At 38.5% G+C, this 14934-nt stretch overlaps 1 protein-coding gene across 1 annotated transcript; it reads left to right on the top strand.

Annotated features, from left to right (window-relative positions):
- The first annotated feature begins 4596 nt into the window (after window positions 1-4596).
- On the top strand, window positions 4597-11746 carry LOC105922431 (galactose-specific lectin nattectin). Its single transcript, XM_012858319.3, has 8 exons — window positions 4597-4698; window positions 4794-4877; window positions 6849-6911; window positions 7061-7090; window positions 7198-7301; window positions 11072-11209; window positions 11292-11400; window positions 11516-11746. The coding sequence occupies exons 2-8, from the start codon at window positions 4817-4819 to the stop codon at window positions 11590-11592; spliced, it is 582 nt and encodes a 193-aa protein (XP_012713773.2). The 5' UTR covers window positions 4597-4698; window positions 4794-4816; the 3' UTR covers window positions 11593-11746.
- Window positions 11747-14934: the final 3188 nt, after the last annotated feature.

The following is a 14934-nucleotide window of genomic DNA, read 5'->3' as shown; positions in this document are numbered from 1 at the left end:
TTCAGCCAGAACTTCAAATATTAGTCTTGGTATAGCTACTTACTTTAGATATTTCAACATGATGTGTCAAATAGGATGGACCGCAGATAGGATGTGCAAACAAACTACATGAACTCAGCGTTATCATCTTAATAACACCTCAAACACTGGCGTTCGATTTGTTTACAGATCACACATCTATAAGTCTGGATGATTTACAGAACTTTCGATGTTTTGATTTTTTTTTTTTTAAATGAAAGAGATATAACACCAAAAAAATAAATGTGTTTACTTGGAAAAAACAAACAGAAAAACGTTTATTATTTTTCTACACTAAAACTTAATCTGACATTTCAAAGTTTTAAGTAAAAAGCACATCTTTTGTTAACAGTAAACAACGACAGGTTGTTTCACATTATGAAAGTAACAAATGTTTTTTGAAACAAAAACCATTTGTTACCATTTGTAGATTTATGTTTTTTCTATACTATATAAATAAGTCAGCAAACAAGTAATGCAAATAAATAAATTAATACATTATGACAGAGCAGCTGTGAAAAGTACATCTGATTATATGTAGTCCAGATCCACTTTGAAACAGCACATATTAAATTATTTATATATATTTCATCACATGTTTTACAAGAATTCAAATCATGAATTATAAAAATAAACAGAAATGAGTCAAATAAACAAATACATCAAACAATCCATATTATATGAGTCTAATAATCCAAAAAAGTTACAAAAAAACAAAAAACAACTGGACTTATTTTCGAAGTTTGAAGACGTTTTGCTCGTCAAACCTTGGAAATAAGTCCAGTTGTTTTGTTTTGTGACCATTAATTGCTGTGATTTGTTTTCCAGGTAAACACAACATCTAACACTTGAGGCATCAAGCAGTGACTATTAATCCAGTATTTCCAGCGTGCAGGTATGAGAAATGACCGAACTTACCTTCAGAATGCAGACGATCCATCTCCAGTTCACGACTTTGACTCTTCAGCATTTATACTCCACATAAAAAGGAAGGAAAGCCCCTGCTGGCAACAAAGGAGCAATTTCCTCAGAATTGAAGCAGATTTTACTAAAGAATGTGCTGCAAAATGCCCGAGTAGTTTTGGCCTGTTTTCACTTTAAAAATGAAACTATTTAATCAGATAAACTGGTTGAATAGTTGTTGGTTGGACACATCGTTGCTATGAGGAAACCCTTTGCAGGAATGCATCCTTTTCTTGATTTAAGTCTAGCAAAGACAATTACATCTCCTAGAGAGTGTTCCTAAACAAATTAATCCGGCAGGAGGAAACATTGAAGAAGAGAAATGTAAGGCATGGGTTTTTCCTCACTTGTTATAGACAACAGCAGCAGCAATATCAATGTTGTACCGCTTACTGAGACCTTATAAACACTGACTCTGCATTGCATCATTGCTTATTCCACAGTTTGAAGTTTGTAACTATATCGAGAATCGGCAAGCAGGCTTAAATGGGAGGCCTGTTCGCTGTTGCGATGACCCGGATAACTGAGAATTTGCACGGGTATATTGAGAATCGAGGATCAAGAGTCTTTATTATCATTTTGTAACCATAACAAACTTTGGTGAGACACCGGCTCAGAACGGAAACAGATACACACGTGACTCAAAAACAAAACAGGGCTGTTGTTCAGGTCTAATGCACCGACAGCGCTCCCGGAGAACCTGAAAACGTGCAAATGATCCTTAGCATCTCATGAGCTTTAAATGTTCGAGTCAAAAAAGACAGGCAGCATTCACTTTATAGAACGATGTAACGTACTGTGTTATTGCATGAATGTATCAGACGAACGCTCCCTGAGGAATGAAAAGAAATTGCAAATAGACATTAGCCAAAATTGAGATGTTCAAGTTAAAGAACTGTGCAACTCCCATGAATGTCCAAACAACCACTCCCTGAGAAGTTCAAATTGTGCAAATAGACATTAGCACGTGAGAGGTAGGTAAATAATTCCTCATCGAATCAAAAACCTGCGGAACCAGAAGATGTTTGTAAGCATATGAACTGGGCTGGTGTTTCACTTGATTTTCAGCAGGGGATGATAACCCTCACAACCACAAATGGGTAGTAACTCGTTACATTTACTCAGTTACATTTACGTGACTAACTTTTTGAATAAAATGTACTTTTAGGAGTAGTTTTATTACGCTGTACTTTTACTTGAGTCATATTATTACTCAAGTATCGCTACTCTTACTTGGGTAAAATTTGTAACTTCATGCATAAAGAACAGACTTGTTTTAACCAAAATGCACCAGAGGGACAAAAACCTAAAGCTTATGTTAAAGTGAGACTTCTTATTTTTACACAAGCTTTGGTATTTTAAAAATATTTTCAGACTGCTGAGCTCATTGAGCCAATTGTTGGTGAAATGAACATACAGTAAATAGTAGATATTGTCATTGGAAGTACTTTTAGCTGGTCTAGCATACCGTATGTACATTAACTGCTTTAGGTATTGCTTTCAAATGTTCAAACAGCAATTTCGAAAAGTGTTTCTTTTGTCTTTAGTGTCTTAAAAATATCTTTTCTCCTTAAGATACCAGAATTTGCACATAAGCTTATATTTTGTCTGATTAAAAAATCAAAAGTTATATTTACTCAGTACTTGAGTAGCCCTCTTACTGAATACTTTTTTACTCTTACTTGAGAAATTTTGTGGCTGACTGCTTTTTACCTTTACTTGAGTAAAAATCAGAATCAGAATCAAGTTTAATCTCCAAGTAGGTTTGCACTTACAAGGACTTTGACTAGGTATTGATGGTGCAGACAAAAAATAGAAATACAATAAAATAAAATGGATATATATACTGAAGCTATATACAATCAGTAAACTGTGCGTCAATGTAACGCAGAAGCTTGTAAGTCCTGAACGGGGGAGAGAGGCAGTGTCCAGTGTCACAGGCGGCTCTTGGCCTTGTTCATAAGACCGGTAGCAGATGGGAAAAAACTGTTCTTGTGGCGTGAGGTTTTGGTCCTGATGGACCGCAGCCTCCTGCCAGAGGGAAGTGACTGAAATCGTCTGTGACTGGGGTGCGAGGAATCAGCCACAATCTTCCCTGCACACCTCAGAGTCCTGGAGGCGTACAGGTCCTGGAGAGATGGAAGATTGCAGCCAATCACCTTCTCTGCAGACCTGATGACACGCTGCAGTCTGCCCTTGTCCTTAGCGGTGGCACCAGCGTACCAGATGGTGATGGAGGAGGTGAGGATGGACTCAATGATTGGAGGAGTAGAATTGCACCATCATTGTCCTTAGCAGGTTGAATTTCCGCAGGAAGTACATCCTCTGCTGGGTTTTCTTGGTGAGGGAGTTGATGTTCAGCTCCCACTTTAGGTCCTGGGAGATGAAAGTTACCAGAAAGCGGAAAGACTCCACAGTGTCGATAGTGGAGTCACAGAGGGTGATGGGGGTAGCTGGGGCTGTCCCCAGCTACCCCCAAAAACATGGTGAAGTAGAGCTAATCTTACTTGAGTACAATTGTTGAAGCTGTCTGTAACTCTATTTTTTTATTTAATGTTTCTGAAATGTTTACCTAATGGAAGTGGGAAAATTAATTTGTCTAAATCTGTGGTGACATGGAACATTCTCAATGCTACTGAATTTTCTGAATTTTCTCTCAGATAAAAAAAAGCTATTTTATTTATCAGTATTATTCACCTGTTTCCTGTCCAATACATTGACCACAGTAAGACTTACAGAGAGTTAAAAAAAAATAATAACAGGAACGGTTGCTGTGTTTGTGTGGTCCGCCACCTCGGAACTAGGGAACTGGTCCAACCACCTGTAACTAATCTGTGACTGGTAAGTGAACTCAGAGGGGATAATGTGAGGCACCTTTCAGTGCTCTGTCCTTAAAAACAAGCTTCCCTTCATTCCATCGTCTTCAGATTAAATCTGTTCCCCGTTTCCTTGAAAAGGCTGGTGATGTGATCCTTCTGCCTATCACTATCACTCCTTGAGATCATGTCAACGAAAAAGCAACAAACACATTTCTTGACTCATCAAACAAGCCTGGCGTCATCTGATCATATCAGTGCAACACGGGCCCTGAAATGATGCATTGCAACTGCGTGACTTTGTTGGGCCTGGTCCAAAATATCTCTGTCAGAAAGAAAACAAGACATGGTGTGAGTTTTCTCACTTGTAGTTTGAATGTGCCTTATGCCATCACCCTGATCTCCAGCTCCCTCTACCATCTTTCTCATTTTAGACATTGATATCACTTCCAGTAAGATGAAAAATATTCTGTAAAATTTAAAGATTACTTTAAACCTAAATGTATCATAGGCAAGTTGGTGCTTAACAGTACCCATTTAGTTTTCGTGTTTCCCTTTTGTCACATGTAGTCTTCCATTTTATTGAATGTTGAGTAAATACATGGTTAAGATGTCACTGAATATTTATCAAGGGTGTTGTTTGTTCAGTGCTACAATTTGTTAGATTCCTGTGAAACAGGTCGTCCATTCTAATAACTGTTACTAAGAGTTATTAGAAAGATTAAAGATGTTTATCTTGCTGTCTTTGTTGGTACTGAATGAGGATGTCTGATCCTGTTTCAGTGCCTGTGGACTGAGTTATTTAGAGGGGAAGGGTGTCCCTTCTGGCTCACCATAGAAAATCTTGCAAAGCCAGACTGAGGCTGCAGGCTGAGACTCACTGGAGAGGAAGGAAAATAAGGTAAATCTGTACCACAAATATGTTGATGTTCTTCATTGTTCGCTCAGTTTTATGTGCTTTTGGTTTTGCACATCATAATGACTTTGTCACCACAGGTTGCACCTAATTCATCTCCAATATGAAGTTTCTGAGTGTGTCTTGCTTTGGATTTATCTGTCTGACTTTGGCCCATGTGCTCTGTAAGTAATTACTGCAGAAATGTGTAGAGTAATGTCCTTGAGTTTTCTTTTTGTCTTTGCAGTTAAATAAACAGTAACTACACTGTAGCAAATTTTAAATCTATAAGCCTCTCCATATTATTTGCTTTTGAGAATAAAACTGAGATAAACAGAGAGATTGTAGGCTATTTGTTCATCTATAGTAGATTGTCTATTCTAAGGCTGCATTACATTTACAAACATTTATTTGCTGCCTGGTGAGCAATTTGGACATGGACCAATTTAAAACAATAGTTCACTATTTTCTTTTTGTTATCTTTCATTTCAATGGATTCCTTAATGTTTTCATGGTAAAGGCCCTGTTTCATAATCCTGTATTTGTAACTGTATTTCATTGCCACAACCTGCCTTGTATTGTGTGGTTGGAACCAGGTCAATATACCAACATGAACTTAATAACAGACACAGAAAACAAGGAGAGTAGGACTCAGAGAACATGCAGAAAAAACAGGATGAACTGGCAATGATTAGTGTTAATCAAAGATCTTAAATACTGAGGTAAAGGTGGAGAATGACACTGGATGCAGGATTGGCTAATCAGGGTATGTAGAACAGCTGTGGAGAAGAGTAATACAGGAAATCCAAGGAAAGGTGTGTGTGGGGGGTGGGAGGGGGTCTAGTTTATGCATTTAATATATGGCATTATTGTTATATACCTTTATAACAATAATGAACAAAGAGAATTTAACCGAATATGGCAATAGTTTTGAAACATTAACAGAGAAACAGCCAAAACAAAAACACAAATGACCACCAAAAATCCACGGATTAAAACACAACCTTCACCTTCTAGTTTGCCATTTCACGACAAGGTAAAACTCCTCTTAACCTGTTTTCATTTATTTTCTAATTATACTTCCATTTGATTGTTCTCTGTCTGAATCAGCCTGACAAGGACTCCAACCCTCCTTTTATGATGCATAAGGTTGTTTTGGCCTCTACACAAAGCTGGGTTTGGCTGTATCTGACAAACTTCTTGGTCGGATAGCGGGTCCCGTCCGGAACAATTGAAAATGGCTTCCAGAGTAGTAGAATCTGAACACCCTTGTCTCCATAACTGGCTGCAAACTGCTGTGTTTGCTCATATCAGTCAACCTGGACCTGGCCACGCCCTTACCACTCATGCATTAATACACAAAGCCCAACAGTTGCTGACCTTAGAGCTGCAGTTGAGCTTCAGAGACTCTTAAATTCATTCAGATTTAACACTTTTAAACAGATTTAGCATGATAATGCAGGTCCACAGGCTTAGGTTTTACAATGCTTATTACATCTCCTATCCTGATCCTCAAGCTTTTTTGTGTGGTCTGGGAAAGTAAGGCGTGGAGTGCTGTCTAGTGTTTGTATATACAAATTGCAGGCTGCAATCAAAATACGGTAAAAGGAGTGTCAAATCCGGGACATTTAAATTTGGCTCAAAATAGGGGCTGTACCGGCTAACACGGGACGGTTGGAAGCCGGTGGAATGTAGCCATTGACCGTTGGTAATACTCAAGTTTCCTAAACCTGCATTCTAAAATTCTGAATGAGCACTATATAAATAAACCAGATTAAATTAGATTGGACATTTTCAGGAGGTGCTGCAGAAAATAATTCCGAAAGTCGCACAACTTAGCTTTAAAAGTCCATTTCTGCAATGAAAGTAAATTAAATAGGATCAAATAAAACAATGAAATGAAACAAAATACTCACAAAATATATTATTGTCAGGATACACAAAAATACATGTAACTTAGTTGTAGAATATATAAAACTGGGGAAGATGAAGTCAGACACAAGAACATTGTGTTATATACGTATATATATATATATATATATATATATATATATATATATATATATATATATATATATATATATATATGTGTGTTTTTATTTATTTATTTTTTAAGTCAAGCATGTGTTCAACTACTTTTCATTCTGTGTCTGCAGACCTTCCAGTCACTGGCTATCCTCTGACTACACCTCCAGGAGGTGACACCTCTTTACCTGCAGGTGAATCTATTAACACTATTATTTGTACATCATGTCAACATAAAAAAGAAGGACATTTTGTATGATGCTAATACTGTTTAACTGCATTTATGAAACTTTAACTTGTCGACAAAATATGACAGACAAAATGTGTATATTTGTCGTTTGAGATTACGGTTTGGACTGGATGCATGGAACTGGTCAGTAGTTTTTATTTTTACTATTTTGTCAATCACTCATTATATGTATTCAAAATATTATAAACTGTCAGATGTAATATAATGCTTATATCTGTATTTATTCACAGAGGGAAATAATCCTTATGGCTTCACTTGCCCTGAAGGATGGACAATGCACAGCACTCAGTGTCTCCTTTTTGTTCCTGAAAAAATGACCTGGGAAGAGGCCAAGGTAACGGACTTCTTAAGACTAAAATCGTTTAAAACAAAATCTCATATTAATGGCTGTATAAACAGTTCACAGTCCTTATATGAAACAGTTCTCTTTATTTATCAATGGTGTTTTAAAAAAAAAATAGTTTTCAATAAGTTTTCAATTTTAATTTACCAAATATCCCATAAAAAAACTGCTTAATTCAAGCATTATACACTTAATGAAATATAATTAATAAGATATGCTTTATAAATTTAATAGAAACATAAATAAGTGCTGGAAAGAAAATGGGTCCCTTGTTCTACGAATTTAGTCGCAGTCACCTGCATAGGACTAAGAGGCTGTGGAATAGGTGATACTGGTGAACCCGACATTCAGCCCTACACAGAGTTAAGTTTAAAAAAATAAGTTTATTGCAGGGATGATTAATAATAAACAACACAGGCAGACAAAACCAGTCTGGACGGATGAGTAGTGACAGGTGAGGCAGGCAAGCAGAATCAGACTGACCAGGGGTTGCAGGCAGTGACAAGACGAACCAGATGATGAAGGTAGAGGGGCTGACCAGAACAGTCGATGTGTACCGAGGAACCACCAGAATGAGTAGAGTAAGCAGCTGGTTCTCACAGGGAAGAGGCTAAGGGGAAAGGAAACTATTTAGTGCAGAAAAGTCCAAAACAAATAAACAAAGACCAGGCTGGGTTTCCGCTATAGAACATTTTCTTCTGTTTAAATGCATCAGAAACAAAATCTGACTGATCAAAGACAAAATCTGTGCGGTTATCTTTCAAAATCTAACTCTGCGATGGTCTAGATCAGTGGTTCCCAAACTTTTTGGGAACCCCCTTCTGTGTCCAAACTGGGTTGGTGCACCTTCAATCTTAAAAACAACAACAACAACAAAAACCAAGCAATGAGCTCTTGTATAAAGGGGGCATGTTTAGTCATGCTCAAATGACCAGAACACATGTAAAAGAAAAAAAGAAAAAGAAAGAGAGAAAATTGCAGTTACAACAACCATCATAACAAAGGTTATGGAAATAACAGAATTTGAAGTCACACACAGCATCCATCAACAGGATCCTGAGGATTTTCAGGTGCATCGGTGGCTCAGCCTGGAGCCAGAGAAAGAAAGAGACGCTCAGATCGGTCACACCCCCACAGAAAACCTGAAAAGTCTCTGAAGCAGAGCCCATCCAGGTGGATTCATGGACTAAATTCTGATGATCTACCTGTGTGTGTTCTCACTTTATTTATTTCATGTACCAGCTTCTAAATTTGAGTCTGACTCAGGGGGGTGTAGAGCAGCATAGAGTCAAAATAACAGAGCGCCGAAGTAAAATAATCCAAGAAATAAAATGTTATTTCCTGCTTGTTTCACAGCAGTTACATTCAGCAGGTAAACACGGCCATGGAAACACACCTCAGCCCCCCTGCAGCCCCGGTTTCCCTGTTCTTGTCTGAATATGCGCTAAAACTCCATATGTAAAATGAACTGCACCTATGACATGCACATCAGTGCTCACAGCACCATGGCGGCGCTGCTCGATTGATAGAGACCTAGAGTCTCAATTTAATCTTGTAAATAAAACTTTCAGCCCAAATTCAATGATCCTTCTACTGATGTAAACAAAGTAAAAAAGAGGAGGGAGCTAGAGACATTTTCTGATTCTCACTCCTTTTCCTCTCCTGGATCCGTTGCAATTCTCTCCTCTGTTGCCTCCTATTCCTCTCCCTCTCTCTTGGTTCCTCTCCTCCTTCATCGCTAACTTTGACCTTAGATGTCTCCCTTAAATTAAAGTTTCTCTGGTTTTAGCCAATTGAGCATATTTGCCAGAATGAATGAAGCAGAGGCCACAAGCCAGGTGCGCATATGCAGCACAATGCATAGAAGAAGATAACTTCCTCTATATGTCATCTTAAAATGAAGCATATAAGAAGACTTTTAGATTTAGAGGTGCCACAGCGAGCCAGGACTTCATTCCTCTGTTTGCCTCTGCTCTTCCAGCTAATGCAGACCTGCTGCCTGCCTCAGACTCCGCCCAGTAACACCTGACTGTGCAGGTCAGATGGTTTGCGGCGTAAGCCTTTAGTTTATATTGTTTCATTCAAATCAAATAGGAAGGCATCAAGCTTAAAGCAAGAGTCATCAGTACCAGATGTACTGTGCATGTCTGACTGGATCAGTCCACAAGCCATAGATATTGGTGTTCACATCCATCTCTGTGGGGAGGCTAACACTCATACATACATGAAAACACTGCTTTCATTACGCTCTCACTTTTAAGATTTAAGGCTACGACTCTTCTCTGCAAAAATTTTGATTTTTCCCTAAAACTTTCACATTTTTGGACCTTTCTTTTACTCCTAAAAAAAGAGGGTATGATGTCAGGAACAGCTGTGCTTCATTCAAGCTTCCCATTCATTCCTTTTCTTGTTTGTGGTCAAACAGCTTCTTCAGCCTGTGCTTATTCTCAGGGGCATGGCTATAGTGGTGGCCCCGGCTGTCAATGGTATCTGGTTGGCCAGGCCAACCAGAGCAGTCAATCGGTTTGTATATAGGAATTTGCAGGGAGGTTTGCAGTGTTGCCAAATTATCGCTTTTGTAGCTAGATTCAGCAAAATCTCCAACCCTTTCATTCTCCTTTATGCAAAATGTTACCTAGCGCCAACTCAAGCAGGTTTGTTAAACTGACAGGAACTTTTTAAAGAAGAACGTCACTGCAGGAATGAGCTGAATCTGTTACCACATGCAGCAACTGGCTGCAACAGGCTGCTGTTTAAGGGTCTCTTCTGTATCTCCAGCAAATTACTCGAGTTTCCTCACAGAGTTCCTCCAATCTGTTGGTGCAAACAGCACACCTCTCAGACTTTGCCCCTGCCCTCCCCACTTCCACAGAACAAAGCACCGATGCGTTCCACTGACGTCATCTCCCAGTTGATAGTGTTCCATTTTCCTGCTCGCCTGACAGTAGAAAAAAAAACATGGATCTTCACGCCAAGGCCATTGTGAAATGTACAAGTATAGACAAGCTAAGTCTTAGAATGTGTTTTATAATAGCATTTAATTGCAAAATCGTTGTCTTTTTAAGCCATGTTGAATTGTTGAATTGAACTAGAACTGCAATTCTACACTTTTAAAATAAAAACAATGACAATAACGCAGTACTGCACAGTATTTTGTGCATATAAACAGCACTGAAACATGATCACTGAAAGGTAGCATCTGTACGACTGTCTAAATGTTACCTAAATAATAAAGAACTTCTAAAAACAGTCAAATTATGAAACTATACTCAATATTTAGGAAGGAAGCAGCCATCTTGATTCCTGAAAGTGGGCTTTGTGTTACTTTTCAACTCATATTGTGATGTGGATTGGTGCTATATAAATAAATCTGAATTTGATTGAATTAAATAATTCAGACTTCTGGGGGCATTCCGTTTTAAATTTCCAACTTGGCAGAAAGTTGGAAATTTTACTTGGAAAAGTGGCAAAAAGGGGGGCGGGGGGGAATTAGGGGGATATCCCCAAACCATTTATAGGTGAAAGCTAACTAGAAAATCTAGCTGTAATGTCGTGGTTTGTTGCATGAGAAAGACGTGACCATTGACTTATGTGAACATGACTGTCAGCCAATACATTTTCTGAGAGACCTGCCTGCTGATTTTGATTGGCCGTTTAGAAACAATATTTAGAATGTGGCTGTTGAAGTCTAACTTATCTTAAGTGCTGCTGTTCTCTATGTCTGTTCTTTTTAACACTGCACGCCTTCTGCCTTCTTTTAGAAAAACTGTGACTCCAAAGGGTACGATTCATTCGCTGCTGTGTATAGTGACACTCAAGCTGATGAGATCCGTCAGGAGATGAAAAATGCCGGCCATCGTGATGGACACGTGTGGGTTGGAGGCAGCAAAGCATCAGGGGTAACTAATTCATCATTACAGAGTTTAAAATAAGATTTTATGAATAGACCCAAACTAAACTCAGTGTAATCTGGTTTTGCAGGATTCTTCTTGGTCCTGGGGGGATTATTCTGTCTTTGATGGCTTTGCTAAGTTCTGCCGTGGAGAATCGGCCCACCATGAGAACAACTGTTTGCAGATCAGTTTTGATGGTAAATCAAACGTCACTTCTATTCATGAGCAAAACCTTGTGCAGAACAGCGATATGTAAAGTAGAGCAATACAACCCTCTGTGGCCAAATAATTGTTGTTTTTCTCTGTCCACAGGGAGCGGCTCAGGATGTCTGGATGACCAGCAGTGTGACGTGAAGCTCCCGTCCGTCTGTGGGATCATCCTCTATTAGTCTGGAAAGAACAGCGAATCCTCAGCAGACACAGGCTAATGTGGCCATTACTGTGTTATTTCTGGGTTTTTCTTCTGCTCTGTTGCTTTAATGTAACCAAAACAATAACCCAATCGCTTACTAAAATAAAAGTTTGATTTTGATTCTAGTGCAAGTTCAGATGCCGTCTGTTTTTAACACTGTAGAAATTCGCCTTACACGTCTAACCATTTACCAAATAAAATCTTTAGCATTAACAAATGCGTGTCTCTGTTTAAAAGCAACACTGGCATTTTCCTTGTATTAAGGTGCAACATGCAAAAGACAAAACAAAGAAAGCATTACACTAACTACAACTGAATGGAAATGTTCAACTTCCAGTTTGATTTTATAGTAGAAATTGGTACGGTACTGAAGAAAACTGCCTGATCTTTTATTATTGCCATGTTTGAATTCTGTTTGTAATAATAACTGGAAACCAAAGTTCTAGAAGTTCTACTAGTTCTAGAATGTTTTAGTGTACCACAGCAGAGGTCAAATAAAGCAAAAGGAACATTTGTTGAACTAATCTTGGCTCTGTGTCTCAAAAAACACTGCATACACTCCTAATGATAACATGGGTGATTGTTTAGCTATTTCCTGTTATTCACAGTAAAAAAGTCCCTTACCAGAAATTAAAGCAGCTGTTGGGCTGTTTCCTAAACACGCACACCCTTTCAACTAGGGGTCCATGTGCACAATAAGATATTATGTTCCCATTTACGTCAAACTGCATCCCTATAAAAGGATGACATTTACCGCATATTCAATTAAATTTTATTTATATAGCGCCAATTCATGAAACATGTCATCTCAAGGCACTTTACAAAATCAAGTTAAATCATATTATACAGATTGGTCAAACATTTCCCATATAAGGAAACCAGTTGATTGCTTCAAAGTCCCGACAAGCAGCATTCACTCCTGGAGAACCGTAGAGCCACAGTGAGAGTCGTCTGCATTGTACATGGCTTTGCATCAATCCCTCATACTGAGCAAGCATGAAGTGACAGCGGAAAGAAAAACTCCCCATTAACGGGAAGGAAAACCTCCAGCAGAACCGGGCTCAGTATGAACGGTCATCTACCTCGACTGACTGGGGGTTAGAGAAGACAGAACAGAGACACAACAAGAGAGACAAAAAAGCACAGAAGCACACATTGATCCAGTAATCTGTTCTACATTAGATGGTAGTAGCGGGTGATCTGTCTTCTCTGGATGATGTCACAGCTAACAGAACGCCAGACCAGGTGTACCTACTATGAAGAGAAAAGAGAGAGAACAGAAAGTTAAAGCAGAAATGACAACAAGTAATGCAAAACTGAAGAACAGTAGAAATCAGTAGAGTGAGAAAATTAAACCCTGATGTCCTCCAGCAGCCTAAGCCTATAGCAGCATAACTATAAAGGTAGCTCAGGGTAACATGAGCCACTCTGACTATAAGCTTTGTCAAAAAGGAAAGTTTTAAGATTAATCTTAAAAGTAGACAGGGTGTCTGCCTCACGGACCAAAACTGGGAGGATTGGGGGGGATTCTGATGAATGAAGATGTGACTGTAAGTCTGGAATAAAGATCCCCCTGGTGTTCTCTTAGAGAAGAAGCTGCTCTGTCTCGCCTCGTCTTTGTCTCTTTTTTAAGGTTCCATCCTCTCCCACATAATTGCCGTTGTCGGCAGGATTTGAAACAGTAGGCCTGTTCTGAAGCACGTGCAGTATCTAAAATTTTTTTCCCTCTTTTTCATTTTCTCCTTTTCTGTAAGAGTCTGTTACAATAAGAGCTAAATTGAATGTGCGCACATGAAGAAATTAAGAAAATTGGGCATCTGGACCATTAGAAAAAGTCACTTAAGTCACTAATTCCCGGGAAAGTGAGATGAAAGCGAGTGTAGGTGCTGTGAGTCAAGGGTTCCCTGTCTGATTAGCTGCATGTGCAAAGCTGACTTTTTGTATGGGTTCTTATGAGTGTAATTGAGCGTTGGAGAGGTACTGCGTATTGAATTTGAGCCCGGTGCTAAAACTTTTGGCAGTTGGGTTGTTTCGTTGAAGGGCTTGTTTGCCTGTCAGTGAGAGAGTAAGCAAGAAACAGACCCCCCCCCCCAATAATCCTATTGTGTTTAGTTGGGTTGACTAAATTAGTGTATACCAAAATGGGAAGCCTTCCAAATGTCATTATGGGATTAAAATACCCTTGAACTGTCACTTTGCGATCAGATGGAAGCTTGAATTATGGATTACAAAGCAAAGAATAATACTCCTGCATGGATTCCAGAGCACTGGCACAGCGCCTGCTCGTTCATAAAACAACGAAGGACGCTCAGGCCAGCAGGAAACACGGCTTGGCAGAAGGAAACGGTCTCCGTTGACAATGGCCTGGAAAGAGAGCTGCAGCACACGGATCTTTGTGAAACGCACGCAACTGAAAGTCCACCAGAAAGGTTTAGTAAAACTCATTCAATTCAATTGTGTCTAAAATGTAAAGTAAAACAAATACTGAAAACGGCAACAAGTTACTGAAATGTAGTAAAATGACATAAGTGGGTAAAGTCAAATTGTACGGTGAAATTATTAATGGAAATTCCACATCAGTTCAATTAGTTAAACTTTAAATTTTTTTAAGTTAAACCTGCAGAGTGTTGAATAATGAAGATGATGGGTTCTCCCATGACAAAGTTATTAATTACCTCATGCACTGTTAATTAAGAAATAGAGATTTTGCAGAAGAGGATAGTAGTTTATAAGGATTACAGGGGAAAAAAAATTAATACCACTGTGTCACATTGTGACTGAATTAGACAAGTTGATTGGAAACTTTAATGACTTTTATGAATTTGGAAACAGATTTAGTCTGCAAACATGGCTACATTATGTAACCACTAAAAATAGTCCTGAGTCATAAATTAATAGAAAATAGTTTTTAAGAAATTTTGGAAATAAGTTTGGACTCTAAACTAAGGTATTTTATTCACTTCCTTCAAACTCCAGACAAAAAGGGAATTGTATTTTTTGTTGAGCTCTGTCTGTCTCTATAGTCATATTTATGCAATGAATTGAAAATATTTACGCCAGTATCAACAGATCACAAGTCTCTGTTCAGTTTGGTCATTATTTTATTTCTGCAATTGAAACCTTAGGTGAGAGTAATTTGATCTGTGACAGCAACCTGAACCTTTTTAGAATTGTCAAATATAAAATATATTGTAAAAAGGCACAAGGTGGATTTAGAGATGTTTCATTTGAAAAGTGAGATTCTCACTGGGTAAACAGACTCAGCCACATTATAAAAGAGTAAATGACCGGATAAAAATAGAGTAATGACAGGACCAGG

This window comes from Fundulus heteroclitus, unplaced genomic scaffold, assembly GCF_011125445.2.
Source record: "Fundulus heteroclitus isolate FHET01 unplaced genomic scaffold, MU-UCD_Fhet_4.1 scaffold_153, whole genome shotgun sequence".
Taxonomy (NCBI): Eukaryota; Metazoa; Chordata; class Actinopteri; order Cyprinodontiformes; family Fundulidae; genus Fundulus; species Fundulus heteroclitus.
Note: the sequence above shows the minus strand (reverse complement) of the source record. Positions and strands in the feature narration are given on the sequence as shown.

Excerpts from the sequence above, each read along its gene's own strand:
- LOC105922431 (XM_012858319.3), top strand. The coding sequence starts at position 4,817 with ATGAAGTTTCTGAGTGTGTCTTGCTTTGGATTTATCTGTCTGACTTTG. Across the intron at positions 6,912-7,060 it reads TGACACCTCTTTACCTGCAG|ATTACGGTTTGGACTGGATG; the intron begins GTGAATCTATTA and ends TTGTCGTTTGAG. Across the intron at positions 11,401-11,515 it reads TTTGCAGATCAGTTTTGATG|GGAGCGGCTCAGGATGTCTG; the intron begins GTAAATCAAACG and ends CTCTGTCCACAG.